At 33.2% G+C, this 15,824-nt stretch overlaps 3 protein-coding genes across 3 annotated transcripts; 2 read left to right on the forward strand and 1 right to left on the reverse strand.

Annotated features, from left to right (window-relative positions):
- Window positions 1-3,733: 3,733 nt before the first annotated feature.
- On the forward strand, window positions 3,734-6,943 carry LOC140893383 (beta-amyrin 16-alpha-hydroxylase CYP87D16-like). The gene is made up of 8 exons (XM_073302446.1): window positions 3,734-3,978; window positions 4,098-4,407; window positions 4,507-4,647; window positions 4,869-5,117; window positions 5,219-5,387; window positions 6,084-6,190; window positions 6,483-6,610; window positions 6,836-6,943. The coding sequence occupies exons 1-8, from the start codon at window positions 3,734-3,736 to the stop codon at window positions 6,927-6,929; spliced, it is 1,443 nt and encodes a 480-aa protein (XP_073158547.1). The 3' UTR covers window positions 6,930-6,943.
- A 1,263-nt stretch (window positions 6,944-8,206) lies between these two features.
- On the forward strand, window positions 8,207-11,461 carry LOC140888579 (cucurbitadienol 11-hydroxylase-like). The gene is made up of 8 exons (XM_073296268.1): window positions 8,207-8,454; window positions 8,578-8,887; window positions 8,966-9,106; window positions 9,318-9,566; window positions 9,685-9,853; window positions 10,608-10,714; window positions 11,008-11,135; window positions 11,368-11,461. The coding sequence occupies exons 1-8, from the start codon at window positions 8,207-8,209 to the stop codon at window positions 11,459-11,461; spliced, it is 1,446 nt and encodes a 481-aa protein (XP_073152369.1).
- A 1,657-nt stretch (window positions 11,462-13,118) lies between these two features.
- On the reverse strand, window positions 13,119-14,391 carry LOC140891745 (hydrophobic protein LTI6B). Its single transcript, XM_073300372.1, has 3 exons — window positions 14,227-14,391; window positions 13,993-14,080; window positions 13,119-13,361 (listed from the first exon to the last, which is right to left on the reverse strand). The coding sequence occupies exons 1-2, from the start codon at window positions 14,305-14,307 to the stop codon at window positions 13,997-13,999; spliced, it is 165 nt and encodes a 54-aa protein (XP_073156473.1). The 5' UTR covers window positions 14,308-14,391; the 3' UTR covers window positions 13,119-13,361; window positions 13,993-13,996.
- Between the last annotated feature and the right edge of the window lie 1,433 nt (window positions 14,392-15,824).

Consider the following 15,824-nt stretch of genomic DNA (forward strand, 5'->3'; position numbering starts at 1 on the left):
AATTAATGAAGAAAAAAACAATTAATAAGAAAAACAATTAATAAGGGTACCAAAGTAAATTCACAATGAAAGCTACATATTTGTTGATAATAAATAAATAATCATAGAAATAGATATATAAGATCTTGAGAAGTTTATAGAAGCGATTGTATTGTAATTTTTATATATATGAATGAATTGAGTTTATTACAATCTCATAAATTACAATGAAATTCATCACTAAGTGCGCAATCCTTTTCTTGGCCCAAGTTTTTTTTGTTTGTTGGCATATTCTGTCATTTTTATAATGTAAGACAATGAATTGATCGATATCGATCATAGTAGAAAATGAAAAACATATATAAATGATAAAAATTAAAAATGTAAATTTCCCATGTGGTTGGGCCACTTGAGCTTTATGTAATTATTATTATGTCAATCTTAGGTGTAGTTATATATCCTTCAAAGAACTTCTTGGCTTTAGATGTGAATGCATCAGTAACTTCCAACTCGATGGGGTTTAAAACGAAGTTGGTAGAAATTAATTAATGGCGTCTCCGTTGAAAAGCAAAGCATCTACTGGGAACCATTTGGCTGCTTTGCCAACGGAAACATGTGCCAAGAGACGACACTTGTTTGCTCCAATGTTTGTGCATGAATTCACTCACTACGACGACTTTAACAATGTTGTCATCGGAAGGTCCCTCGAATGCATCCCACCTTCGTCGCATGATCAAGAAGCAGCTTGATTCACAGATCTTGATCTGGTTTGGTTTGGTAAGCATGATTAATATAAACTCAAGCTAGCATGTTATGTTTTGATCTATTTGCGTACATATATACATCTTATTGCATAATCATTAATCTTTTACCAGTTTGAAAGACATGGAAAGTCTCTTGCAAGAATTCGGCAACATTATAATGCCGCAGGAACATGAACTAATTGGCTTTCAAGAATCACAGCCATCAATGCAAGAAACTCAGCGACGAGACTATCATTGTTCCTATCCCAGTCTATTGGCGCATCCACATCAAGTCGCGGCTCCGGCGGCGCCGTATTTCGGTGGTTACAATGGCCTACTTGATGGTGGAATATTAGTACCAAGCGCCGAATCCTTATGGCAACGAATAAAGTGGACGAATGAGATGGTTAAGCTGATGATTACAGCCGTTTGTTACATCGGCCAGGATTCGTTTTCTGAATCCGCGGACAGCGAAAAGAGAAGTCGAATAAAGGGTAAGTGGAGGGCTATCTCGAAATGCATGGTCGAACGAGGCTACTTTGTTTCACCTCAACAATGTGAGGATAAATTCAATGACCTCAACAAAAAGTACAAGCGGCTGAATGATGTAGTCGGGAGCAGCGCGGATTCACGCGTGGTGGTCGAAAATCGGCCTTGATGGAGACCATGGACATTGGAGTGGAAGCCAAGGAGGAGGTTCGGAAGATTTTGATGTGCAAACAGTTGTTTTACCGAGAGATGTCCTCGTATCACAACCGGAACTGGAACTATATCCCGCAAGACGAGTCGCTGAGGCTTTCGCTGCTGTCCTGTCTCAGAGGTAAAAGCAAGCATGTTTCTCGAAAAGGGATTCAGGAGATGATCACACCGGTAATTAAGAGACAGAAACAAGGAGAAGATTATGGAGTTGTTTCTACACCTGATCATGATACATATTCGACTCGAGTTTGCGAAAAGGATGACAATCCGGCTATCGTAGCACGTTTGCTGCAGCTACAAGAAATGAAAAAGCAGATACAAGATGAGAAGATAGAGCTGGAGAAGAAGAAGTTGTGGTGGCTGAAATCCAACCAGCTAGAAGACAGGGAGTTGCACGAGATGAAGCTACAAAACGACATCTTAAAGCTCGAAAACGAGCGATTGAGGCTCGAGCTCTCGAGTTGGAAAATCAGGACTAACAATTAGAAGTGATTGCATCATATGGGGCTTCTTCGATCAAATTAACCAAGTGCAATGCCTGCATCAGTTCCATTTGCATCGTCCATGCACAGATTTGTCTTAAGCTTTGTTATTTCTTTTGTGGCATCATACTATGTGTGTGTTTCATTTGCTCTTCGTGCAATAACTATCGCTAACTGAGCATTCTAGCTAGACAGAACAAAACTGATCGTGGTGGTTATATTCTAAAACACTGTTGAATGCCAATGATAAGATTCAACTATTTTATTATTGATATTTGGTTCAAGTTAATTCTAAAGTCAAAGAATAATTATGTTATCCTTATCTTTAAAGAGAAATGTTATATATACACGTTGAGTTACATATTACATATGAAATTACAAACGTATCCCTCCACTTTATTTGAAATTTTTTTTTCCAAAATACATTAAATATATTTATGTAATTTCAAGTGCAACGTATAACCCAACATGTAATCTTTCGTGTACATGTAGCATCACTCTTCTTATCATCTCATACGTCGTCCTAACCATGTGTGGCTCTATTACGAATATTTTGATGTAGAAGTACTAATATTCTCATATTTTTTTAAATCAAAATTATACATAGTAAAATGAAGCCTATGATTTAGAAGCCAAAATTTAGTGTTTCATGTGTCAATTAAGAATTGTGTTCGTAATGTAATGAGATTAATATCCGAATGATAATCAATTAATTATATTGTAGCTTGTTTGTGTCAATTATATGTCATGTTTTTCCTTAAAATTAATAGGGAAAATTGCAAATTTAGTCCTGTATGTTTGTCATTTTGCGATTTTGGTCCTTTATGTTTTCACATTTCAGTTTTAGTCCTGTATGTTTCGATTTTTGGCAATTTCGGTCCTTTTTCTTCAAAAATGCTGACGTGGCACTGTACACGTCAGCTCCACATCAGCATTGAATTTGTGCCACGTCAGCGCCACATCGGAAAAAGGACTAAAATTGCCAAAAAAATAAAGATAGCGGACTAAAACTGCAATCTAAAAATATAAAGGACCAAAATCGCAAAGTGACAAACATACAGGACCAAAAAAGCAATTTTCCCAAATTAATATATAAGATTATATTATATTATATATATATATTTCGAAAATTCAATATTATATAATAATATAATTAGCAATATTTTTTGTATTATTTTACTAATATATCTCTATATAGTAACTAAGTTTTTTTAATAAGTTTTGAAAATTAAATATTGATAAATTAAGAAGTTTGTATGTAAATTTATCTTCTCAATGATTTTTTTTAATTATGTTTAAAAATATATAATTGTGACTGAGCTAGAGACTTTTTTTTTTTTTTTCTTATCTTCGGCTCTTTGCCCCCTCATGCAACAAATTAATTTCTGGTTCCGTTTCTCGTCCCAACTTCACGAGCCAAATGATGTGTACGTAATTATATCGATCTCGTCTAAAATTCATGTGCAACTCGTACATATTACATAATCCAACCATTTAAACGAATCTACCAAGTTCGACTTGAGGAGGAATTGGCCGGCTATACATCCTACGAGGCATGTGTGATATCCTCTCGGGTGTCTTTTTCCTAAATTTTAGACACCAAAATATTTTTATAAACCAAAACTTGTATTCTAAACACTAGAGTGTTCCAAAATAAGGCATAACTTATTCCTAGTTAGCACCTTCAACATAACTGACTTTTTTTTTTTCTTTTGCTATTCTCCCAATATATATACACACACATTTTAAAGCAACAAATTCATCACATACACAAAATTAATTTCCAAAACGTCTAATACTTTTTTAGCAATATATATAGTCCTCAACACAATGGAAACATTTATTTCCTCGTACATAAGAGAAGTACCATTTGATTTGTCATATGTTGCTTGCTTTGTTGGAACATTGGTTGCCATTTATATTACTCACTGGATTTACAGATGGAGGAATCCTAAATGCAATGGAGTTCTCCCTCCCGGCTCTATGGGCCTCCCTCTCATTGGAGAAACCATCCAATTGGTCATCCCAAGTGCCTCTTTGGATCTCCCCCCATTCATCAAAAATAGAATGAAAAGGTGTGCATGTCACTTCTGTTTTTTAGCCAAAAATATTTATCATTTCTATAATCTCTTTGTCACACTTTACGAGTCACCGTTGAACCTATTAAAATATTTGAGTTGCGCTGTCGTCTTAGATATGGCCCTATCTTTCGAACCAACGTAGCAGGACGGCCTGTGATCATAACCGCAGACCCCGAATTCAACCATTTCCTACTGAAACAAGATGGGAAACTAGTTGACACATGGTCCATGGACACTTTCGCCGAAGTTTTCGATCAGGCGAGTCAATCTTCGAGGAAATACACCAGAAACTTGACTCTGAACCACTTCGGAATCGAGGCCTTGAGAGGGAAACTACTCCCACAGATCCATGCTATGGTCCAGAAAACCCTCTCTGTCTGGTCAAGTCGGGGATCCGTAGAAGTCAAAAGCGAATCCGTCACGGTAAATATATCTTCATTCAAACAGAACTTTTGATCGATCATTAATTACACTTTTTTACGACACGAAATGATCAAGAAATTCGATCTCTACTCATGACAGATGGCTATTGATTTTGCTGCAAAACAAATATTCAGCGGCGATGCGCCAGACAAGATAAGTGACATGTTCAGAGACTTGGTTGAGGGCCTAATGTCTTTCCCCATCAATATCCCCGGCACCGCACATCATAAATGTTTGCAGGTAAATAACATGTGAAATCATGATATTGCTAAAAAAAATCTTATGACTATATATTAAAAAACACGGGAGCATATGACTTTTTAGCAATATCGATATTTCACTGGATAATGCATCGCAATTAATCCATGAATATATGTAATATGATCGTTCATCAAATTATATCAAAATATTTCACAAGAAACTATATGTTACCGATTGAAACTTGAAAAACTCATGATCAGATACACAAGAAAGTTCGTGAAATGATGAGGGATGTAGTGACCAAGAGGCTCGCGGAATCCGAAAGGAGCCACGGCGATCTTCTCGACCATATCATCAAGGACAAGAACACGGAATCGTTCTTGAACGAAGACTTCATCGTTCAACTCATGTTCGGACTATTGTTCGTCACCTCGGATTCGATCTCCACCACACTTGCATTGGCTTTCAAGTTGCTGGAGGAAAACCCATTGGTGCTGGAGGAACTAATCGTGAGTAGATGACATTTTTTACAATATATTTGGAACAAATTAATATTAACATTATGGGCAATGTGCATGCATATGAAATATAAATTGTAACATAATTACAGGCGGAGCATGAGAATATAATCAAGAAAAGAGAGGATCCAGAGTCGAGTCTGACATGGAATGAATACAAATCCATGAGCTTCACACTTCATGTCATCAATGAAGTACTCAGGCTGGGGAACATTGCCCCTGGATTTTTTCGTCGAGCCCTGAAAGATATCCCAGTTAATGGTACTGTTATATATATTAGGGAAAACTGCAAATTTGGTCATTTATGCTTGCCACTTTGCGATTTTGGTCCTCTATGTTTTCATATTTCAATTTTAGTCCTGCATGTTCCGATTTTTGGCAATTTCGGTCCTTTTTACTCGAAAATGTTTACGTGGCACTGTACACGTCAGCTCCACATCAGCACTGAATTGGTGCCACGTCAGCGCCACATAGGAAAAAGGACTAAAATTGCCAAAAAAATTTAGATAACGGACTAAAACTGAAATCTGAAAATATAAAGAACTGAAATCGCAAAGTGTCAAATATACAGGACCAAAAAAGCAATTTTTCCTATATATTAATTAATCTTCACAATTTTATTTTTTTAAAAAAAAAATTAGAATGTTCAATTAATCTTCAACTGATTTTACAAAACTTTTAGAAACGTTACAAAGAAGGTTATTTTGTATAAAATCCCCTTTCCCAATACTTAAAAAAAGGAAAAATAAAAATAAATAAACCCCATTTTTTTAAAAAAGAAATAAATAAAACAACCGACAAAAAAACTTGTGGGGTTGCGTGTTAATTGTGTGATAGATTTCTAATCCAAAAATCATCTATAAAAAAAATTATTTTTTATATTTAAAATATTAACTGACTCGTCACATGTATAGATTCGAGTCAAAATAGTTATATATAATTCATAATTTTGTGCAGGATACACAATCCCGGAAGGATGGGTGATTATGATAGCCACGGTTGGTCTTCACCTCAATGCTGACCAATTCGAGGATCCGCTTAAATTCAACCCTTGGAGATGGAAGGTTCAAATCATATTCATGTTACCTGATTCAAACCTTGAAACAATTATATTGAATTATTGATTAAAATCATATCAATATAAAGATATATATAAAATATTTTTAGTTGAATAAAAAATTTTATGGATTGACTTTTCTGGGTTTTTTTCTGAAAAAAATTGTTTGAATTTAGAGTAATTTTTGTAAATTTCAATAAATCCTCTCAAAATTTTCTATAAAAATAATAATCATTAATCATTTTGGACAAAAGAATATGCTGAGTTTAAACCAATTTTTATATCCATTTTTATGACAGGAAATTCAACCGAGTGTCGTATCGAAATGTTTCACGCCATTTGGGTCGGGCCTGAAACAATGTGCTGGCGCCGAATACAGCAGAGTCTTGATAGCAACATTTTTACATGTCTTGGTCACAAAATATAGGTAATTCATTACTCTCTATCTCTTTCAATATTCAATTCAATAAATAAATAAATAAAAAAATTAATGAATGTACAAATAGTTATTTACGATACCTAATTTAAATGTATAGAATTCAAAATTATAGAGTACAGTACCTTTGACTTCACAGATTCAAAATGTTAAAAAAAATGAATATTGTTTCCAATGTAAGCACATTCATGTAATAAATTTGTATTGTTTTTGTAGATGGGCTATGGTGAAAGGAGGTAAAATCGTGAGGTCTCCTATCATCCGATTCCCAGATGGATTTCACTACAAAATCTTGGAGGGCAAGAACTGATCAAACATGTCGCGATGATAAATGCGCTTGTCTGAGATAGAATAAAAGTCGCGTTATGCTTGCTAATTAACGTGTTATGTACAATGTAAACCTATGTTAAAGTTGTTGTATCTGTATTAATATATCTTGTGTTGATGCATAAATAAGCATTTTCAATGCACATTCTTAATTTCTCAACACTTGTTCAAAACACTTTTTTTTTTTTAACTGAATGAGATAATTAAAATGAACGAAGCAGCTGCCTATAAAAAAAACGCGTGGAATTGAATGCGAGCATTTTCCCTAAAATTCATGTCTTCGTCCGCATCTTCCAACCATCATATTTAATATACACCTAGCTAACAATCCAACTATTTAAACGAATCTACCACGTTCGACTCGAGGAGGAATTGGCCGGCTATGCCCACAGGGGCATAGGCGAGTTGGTAAGGCCTGAGGTGACGTGGGAAGAAATTTCCCAGCATTGCGAGTTCGATCCTCGTGTGGGGCATATTCCTCTTTGAAATATTTGGGGGTATGGTCTGGGGATTGGACCATGTTGTTCCCTCCCTCAGGTCCCTGCTTACTCGTGCACATCCCTCGATTTAACCCCCGCATGAACCAATGGGCCTCTAACTCATGTGAGATGGGGTTTCTTCGAGGTCAACCCTTTTTTAAGGGAATTGACCGGCTATATATCTTACGAGATTTAGCATGTGTGATATCCTCTCGAGTGTCTTTTTCCTAAATTTTAGACACCAAAAAAACATGTATTCTAAACACCATAGTGTTCCAAAATATGGGATAACTTATTCCTAGTTAGCATCTTTAACATAACTGACCTTTTCCCTTTTTTTTTCTTTTGCTATTCTCCCAATATATAGGGAAAATTGCAAATTTAGTCCTGTATGTTTGTCACTTTGCGATTTTGGTCCTTTATGTTTTCACATTTCAGTTTTAGTCCTGTATGTTTCGATTTTTGGCAATTTCGGTCCTTTTTCTTCAAAAATGCTGACGTGGCACTGTACACGTCAGCTCCACATCAGCATTGAATTGGTGCCACGTCAGCGCCACATCGGAAAAAGGACTAAAATTGCCAAAAAAATAAAGATAGCGGACTAAAACTGCAATCTGAAAATATAAAGGACCAAAATCACAAAGTGACAAACATACAGGACCAAAAAAGCAATTTTCCCCAATATATATACACACACATTTTAAAGCAACAAATTCATCACATGCACAAAATTAATTTCCTAAACATCTAATACTTTTTAAACAATATAGTCCTCATCACAATGGAAACATTTATAATTTCCTCGTACATAAGAGAAGTTCCATTTGATTTGTCATATGTTGCCTGCTTTGTTGGAACATTGGTTGCCCTTTATATTACTCACTGGATTTACAGATGGAGGAATCCTAAATGCAATGGAGTTCTCCCTCCTGGCTCTATGGGCCTCCCTCTCATTGGAGAAACCATCCAATTGGTCATCCCAAGTGCCTCTTTGGATCTCCCTCCATTCATCAAAAATAGAATGAAAAGGTGTGCATGCATGTCACTTTTGTTTTTTAGCCAAAAATATTTATCATCTCTATAATCTCTTTGTCCCACTTTACGAATCATAGTTGAATTTATTAAAATATTTGAGTTGCACTGTCGTTTTAGATATGGCCCTATCTTTCGAACCAACGTAGCGGGACGGCCTGTGATCATAACCGCAGACTCCGAATTCAACCATTTTCTACTGAGACAAAATGGGAAACTAGTTAACACATGGTCCATGGACACTTTCGCCGAAGTTTTCGATCAGGCGAGTCAATCTTCGAGGAAATACACCAGAAACTTGACTCTGAACCACTTCGGAATCGAGGCCTTGAGAGGGAAACTCCTCCCTCAGATCCATGCTATGGTCCAGAAAACCCTCTCTGTCTGGTCAAGTCGGGGATCCGTCGAAGTCAAAAGCGAATCCGTCACGGTAAATCTTCATTCAAACACAACTTTTGATCGATCATTACACTATTTTACGACACGAAATGATCAAGAAATTCGACAGATGGCTATTGATTTTGCTGCAAAACAAATATTCAGCGGCGATGCACCAGACAAGATTAGTGACATGTTCAGAGACTTGGTTGAGGGCCTAATGTCTTTCCCCATCAATATCCCCGGCACCGCACATCATAAATGTTTGCAGGTAAATAACATGTGAAATCATGATATTGCTAAAAAAACTCTTATGAACTATATACTAAAAAAACACGGGAAACTAATTGATTATTTTTTTTTTTCATATGATTTTTTAGCAATCTCGATATTTCATTGGATACGATCATTCATCAAATTATGTCAAAATATTTACAAGAAACTATATGTCACCTATTGAAACTTGAAAAACTCATGATCAGATACACAAGAAAGTTCGGGAAATGATGAGGGATGTAGTGACCAAGAGGCTCGCGGAATCCGAAAGGAGCCACGGTGATCTTCTCGACCATATCATCAAAGACAAGAACACGGAATCGTTCTTGAACGAAGACTTCATCGTTCAACTCATGTTCGGACTATTGTTCGTCACCTCGGATTCGATCTCCACCACACTGTCATTGGCTTTCAAGTTGCTGGAGGAAAACCCATTGGTGCTGGAGGAATTAATCGTGAGTAGATGACATTTTTGACAATATTTATTAATTTGGAACAAATTATAATATTAACATTATGTGCATGCATGCATGCATATGAAATATATATAATTGTAACACAATTATATTACAGGCGGAGCATGAGAATATAATCAAGAAAAGAGAGAATCCAGAGTCGAGTCTAACATGGAACGAATACAAATCCATGACCTTCACACTTCAGGTCATCAATGAAGTGCTCAGGCTGGGGAACATAGCCCCTGGATTTTTTCGTCGAGCCCTCAAAGATATCCCAGTTAATGGTACTGTTATATATATTAATTAATCTTCACAATTTTATTTTTTTAAAAAAAATTAGAATTTTGATCAATTTTCCTCTTTACTTCCTACTATATAGTGGAAGAGAATAAACCAATATTTGTCAACTGATTTTACTAAACTTTTAGAAACGTTAAAAAGAAGGTTATTTTGTATAAAATCCCCTTTCCCAATACTTAAAAAAAGAAAAAATAAAAATAAGGGAAAATTGCTTTTTTGGTTTATATGTTTGTCACTTTGCGATTTCAGTCCTTTATATTTTCAGATTTCAGTTTTAGTCCGCTATCTTTATTTTTTTGGCAATTTTAGTCCTTTTTCCGACGTGGCGTTGACGTAGCACCAATTCAGTGCTGATGTGGAGCTGACGTGTGCAATGACACCTAAGCATTTTCGAATATAAAGGACCTAAATTGCCAAAAATCGGAACATACATGACTAAAACTGAAATATGAAAACATAGAGGACCAAAATCGCAAAGTGACAAACATACAGGACCAAATTTGAAATTTTCCCTAAAAATAAATAAATCTCATTTTTTTTAAAAAAAATAGAAATAAATAAAACAACCGACAAAAAATCTTATGAGATCGCGCGTTAATTGTGTGATAGATTTCTAATCAAATATCATCTATAAAAAAAAAAATTATTTAATTAAATTTTATGTACAAAATATTAACCGATAGTCACATATGTAGATTTGAGTCAAAATAGTTATATATAATTCATAATTTTGTGCAGGATACACAATCCCCGAAGGATGGGTGATTATGATAGCCACGGTTGGTCTTCACCTCAACGCTGACCAATTCGAGGATCCGCTTAAATTCAATCCTTGGAGATGGAAGGTTCAAATCATATATATCCCTATTAACTAATTCAAACCTTGAAACAATTATATTCAATTATTGATTAAAATCACATCAATATAAAGATATATATAATATTTTAGTTGAATAAAAAAATTTATAGATGGGTTGACTTTTCTGGGTTTTTTCTGAAAAAATAATTGTTTGAATTTAGAGTAATTTTTGTAAATTTCAATAAATCCTCTCAAAATTTTCTATAAAAATAATAATCATTAATCATTTTGGACAAAAGAATATACTGATTACTGAGTTTAAACCAATTTTTATGACAGGAAATTCAACCAAGTGTCGTATCAAAATGTTTCATGCCGTTCGGGACGGGTCTGAAACAATGTGCTGGCGCCGAATACAGCAGAGTCTTGATAGCAACATTTTTACATGTCTTGGTCACAAAATATAGGTAATTAAATTACTCTGTTTCTCTTTCAATCAATATTCAATGCAAAAAATAAAAATAAAAATCTAATGAATGTAAAAATAGTTATAATTTACGATACCTAATTGAAATGTATAGAATTCAAAATTATAGAGTACAGTACCTTTGACTTCACAGATTCAAAATGTTAAAAAAATTAATATTGTTTCCAATGTAAGCACATTCATGTAATAATTTTGTATTGTTTTTTTTGTAGATGGACTATGGTGAAAGGAGGTAAAATCGTGAGGTCTCCTATCATCCGATTCCCATATGGATTTCACTACAAAATCTTAGAGGGCAAGAACTGATCAAATATGTCGCGATGATATATGTGCTTGTCTGAGATAAAATAAAAGTCGCGTTTTTTAAGCAAATTAACGTGTTACGTGCATGTAAACATATGTTAAAGTTGTTGCATTTGTATTAATATATCTTGTTCGATGCATAGATAAGCATCTTCAATGCACATTCTTAATTTCTCTTCACTTGTTCAAACATTTTTTTTAACTGAATGAGATATTTGTTACAAATGAATCTTAATTTAAACGATGAAATATGATATCTCGTCCCAAAATTGGAACATTTGGTCACTTCTTTTTTGAGGACACCAGTTTATTCTAATAACAAATAAAAATATAAAAGTTGTGCCTTTAAGTCTTTAACTAATACAGAGTGATTAATACCGACAAAATTTGATAATCAGCCAACAACTTTGCTATCAGAGAAAGAAAAATTGTCTCCGAAGACAAATATATCACATGACCCATCAATCATATTTTTTTTGGTCATCATATACTAATAATCTACTCATATAAATTTTGCTTTACAATAAAAGAAAAAGCCAATTGGTATAGCAATTATAGAGTATTAGGATAATATTTTTTATTATTATTGTCATGTTGATGATTGATACAATTGTAACATGCCACATGGCCAAATTAATGCACCCCTTTTCCGCCTAACATATTGCACGTAATTTAATTTGCGCTTATGACTGTGGGCTCAAACCAAACCTAATTACCATGTTCGAAAAACAATTGTAATATTGGGGTCCCATCGATTTTATGATCGATTCTTTGAATATGTATTATTATTATTATTATTATTATTATTATTATTATATAATATACGTGACTGCTACTTTTTGGCTATGTATCCATTTATGTGTGATATGTTCGACTGAAAAATTGTTGATAAAGATAATTTAACTCGTGATCATTTATCATCATAAAAATATACTCTATCAATTTGAACAACACGAGAAATGCATTATTTTGTTTCAATTTTAAATATGATATTTTAGTTTTTAACTAATTATCACATGATAGCTAACGGTCATGTTAAGAAACTAAATCAAAAATAGAAAAATTTTCCCTACATAATTAGAATCATATCTCCCCTTGATTGAGGGGGAAAAAAATAAAGCATATCTAGGCCATTCAAATTTATCTCTCGCTTTATAAATTATTATAGATAATGACCAATGAGTCCTATAGGAACTTCATAATCCACGTGATTTTTTTCGAGTAATAACCATATGATTTTTACTCATTATTTGGCAATTGGATAAGGATTATTTATGTATTATAATCTTTAAATAACTTTTATGCTCAAACTTAAATAAAATATTGTCAAAATCTAAATATATACCAAAACGTAGGGTAAAAAGAGTATATCATTGATTCATTGCTTTTTAAAAAGGTGTTCGAGTAAGTGAAATAGTGTTAGGTTAACAGTGACCAAGAATCACAAGTTTGATTCTCTCCACTAATATTTTGTCGGGTAAGCCAGTCGCTGAAGTTCGCAATTTACTTAACTAACGAAAATTTCATACTACTGTATTAGCCCGAAGATTTATCGAGTTCACCCAACAAATAACTGTTGTGTGAGTTTGATCCCCAAAAAAAACCCCCGAAAAGAAAAGGAGAGTATCCCATTTCTTGGCTTTTCTAAAGAGATGCAAAGTTAAGAGGATCGGAGAAAGAGAAATTATATGTTAATCATACAAACTTTACACTGAATAATATCATAAAATAGTCTTACAAAGTAATACGGAATCATTAGATGAGATATGTACGCAATTATTAAAATTCATCAAATCATAAAAGCAAGAACAAAACCACTCTTGACAACTGAAGGAATTCAATTCAAGCATCACTAATGCGCACCAACAAAGGAATAAACTTCAAGAATGCTTCCCATTTTCACCTGCCAAAGTTGGAAAAAAGATAATTAAAATTCTTTTTTCCCATTACCTCCTAATCCTTTTCCTAAAACAATCTTTGAACAAATTTTCATATCTGATAAACTTTTCCAGATTTTTTAAAAGCTTTTTTAAAAAAAAACATGTGATTTCAGATTTTTTTTAAAAGTAAACCAATATTTGACGAATTTTCTTCGATCCACCTCTTAAATAAAAATAATTTATTGGGGGCAAAAAAAAAAAAAAGAGGCAAATTATTATCAAAATCTGGACCACAAGTACCATTTAATCGAAAATAACGTCACGAGTAGGTTAGGTTTTTTACTTTTTTTTTTTTTACGTAGAATTGCTTTTAAACACCACCACCAACCTCCATGTTGTGTTATCGTCTAAATTTCACATCAAATTTTTCAAGTTCATCGAATACAACAAAAATCAACTTATAAAAGTTTGATTAGATATTGAATTTCATCTCACGCGCTTTTTAGAATATATAAAATAATAAGCAGAGAAAAGTACTGAAAATCGCACTTATCTGCTTTTCGTCAACAAAATATTATAATTTTATCAAAAAAAAAAACTAAGATTTGATTAAAGAAAAGATAGAATAGCACGTAAATATAAAGAATAACGTACAGAACTACTTAGTGATGGCGTAGATGGCATAGAGAATTCCAGGGATGTAACCCAAGATGGTCAGCAGCAGACAAATCCAGAACTCATGCTGCACCAAATTTAATTATAATTATAAATATAAATAAATAAACCCTTTATATATTAAAATCAACAATCATGTTCATCACATCCTAATTAATTCCCATTTAAAATTTATTAAAAAAAAAAGAAGAAGAAGAAGGAAAAGATTTATACCCCGCAGCCAAACTTGAGGAAGACTCCAAGAGGAGGCAAAAAAATTGCCACAATAATATCAATGCAAGATGCTGTGCCCATTTTTCCCTTCTGTTTTTTGTTGGATTTATCTCAAAGAAATATAAGTAAATAATAATAATAAAACAGAAATGTATGTAAATAATCCAGATGAATATTGAACGAGTGGAGGGGGTCGGAGATTTATAGGCGGGGGCGGGGGGTGGCGTTGAATTAATTAAGGGTAAGTACGTGTTTAATGGTGATTGGGTGTCTTTTCCATGTGTTGTATGGATAAGCCAACCTTTGCTTGCCTGGCTCCATTATTTCTTGTCCAACCTTCCATTTTCATATTAGTAATATTTTGGGACATTTCGAATTTTTTTTAATAAAATTTTGAAATTTTTTAAAAATTTTTATTAAAAAAAATTGAAAAATAATTTTTAAAAACTCTCTCAAACACTATCCCTAGTTAGATCTTTTTGTGCTCTAATTTTTTGTTATGAAACGGATCAAATGTATTCATATTTATGTGATTAACTCAAACAAGATATGTATGATCTCACAAATTTAGTTCGTGAACACGTCTCTCACATCAGATTTTGTGTTAATTTTATTCTTATTTTTCAAAGTCCAACGTTGTTACTTCCGTTTAATTATATTTTGTCTTCATGGAAGTTATGATTATTTTCACTCATTTTTTTTAAAGCTTTGTTCATATATATTATATACCAGACATACACCATGCAGCAAATTCGAGGATTATGGTAATTGACTAAAATTATTCTTTGAAGAGGGAATCTTGAATTCTTGACATGTTTGTAAAATATAATCAGAGGACATGTGGATAAAAATTGCATTTTGGACAACACCAATGTTAGATGTTGGTAGAGAGTGTGTGTAAGTAACCAAACCCTTAGTAAGCCTCCTTGAAATAGTATTCCATTTGATAAAAATAAATAAATAAATAAAATAAAATATAATATAAAAGTATCTATCTTATCGAAAATACTCCATAAAAAATGAATTTCAAGCCTAAATTCACGCACATGATTTTATTATTATTATCATAGTGGTGTACAGCTAATATGTAAATGCGATGGCGTGTCATGTGTTTGCTTTGCCATATGGACCAGCTAGCTAGAGCATCTTTCAAGGGGTGAAACACATTTTTTATACATACTAGCACGGAGCACAGCGTGTGTAAAATAATAAATATAATAAAAATATAATTTTTTTAAATAATATATGAATCTTTAATTTGTCAAAAATAATATTTTAATTTTTGAATTTTTAAAAGTGAATAAGATATGATAGTTATGAGTAAATTATAGATTTTTTTTAAGTGAACATGAGTATTTTTATAAAAACTATTTGGTATCATGAAGTCGAACCACTAAGTTTTAGGCCTCCACTTTTATAATATAGAAATATATATATAAAAAATATTTATTTGGTAAACAGACAAAAGTAAGGTCGGGGGTAAAACCTGCTAACGTGGACAGATTCTTAAAAGGTGTAACTTTCGTAAAAAAATTTAAATTAAATTAAACGTGTAACTTTAATTACATAAAACCCCCCGATAATCCATGGATCTCTCT

This window comes from Henckelia pumila, chromosome 3 (genome assembly GCF_033568475.1).
Source record: "Henckelia pumila isolate YLH828 chromosome 3, ASM3356847v2, whole genome shotgun sequence".
NCBI lineage: Eukaryota > Viridiplantae > Streptophyta > Magnoliopsida > Lamiales > Gesneriaceae > Henckelia > Henckelia pumila.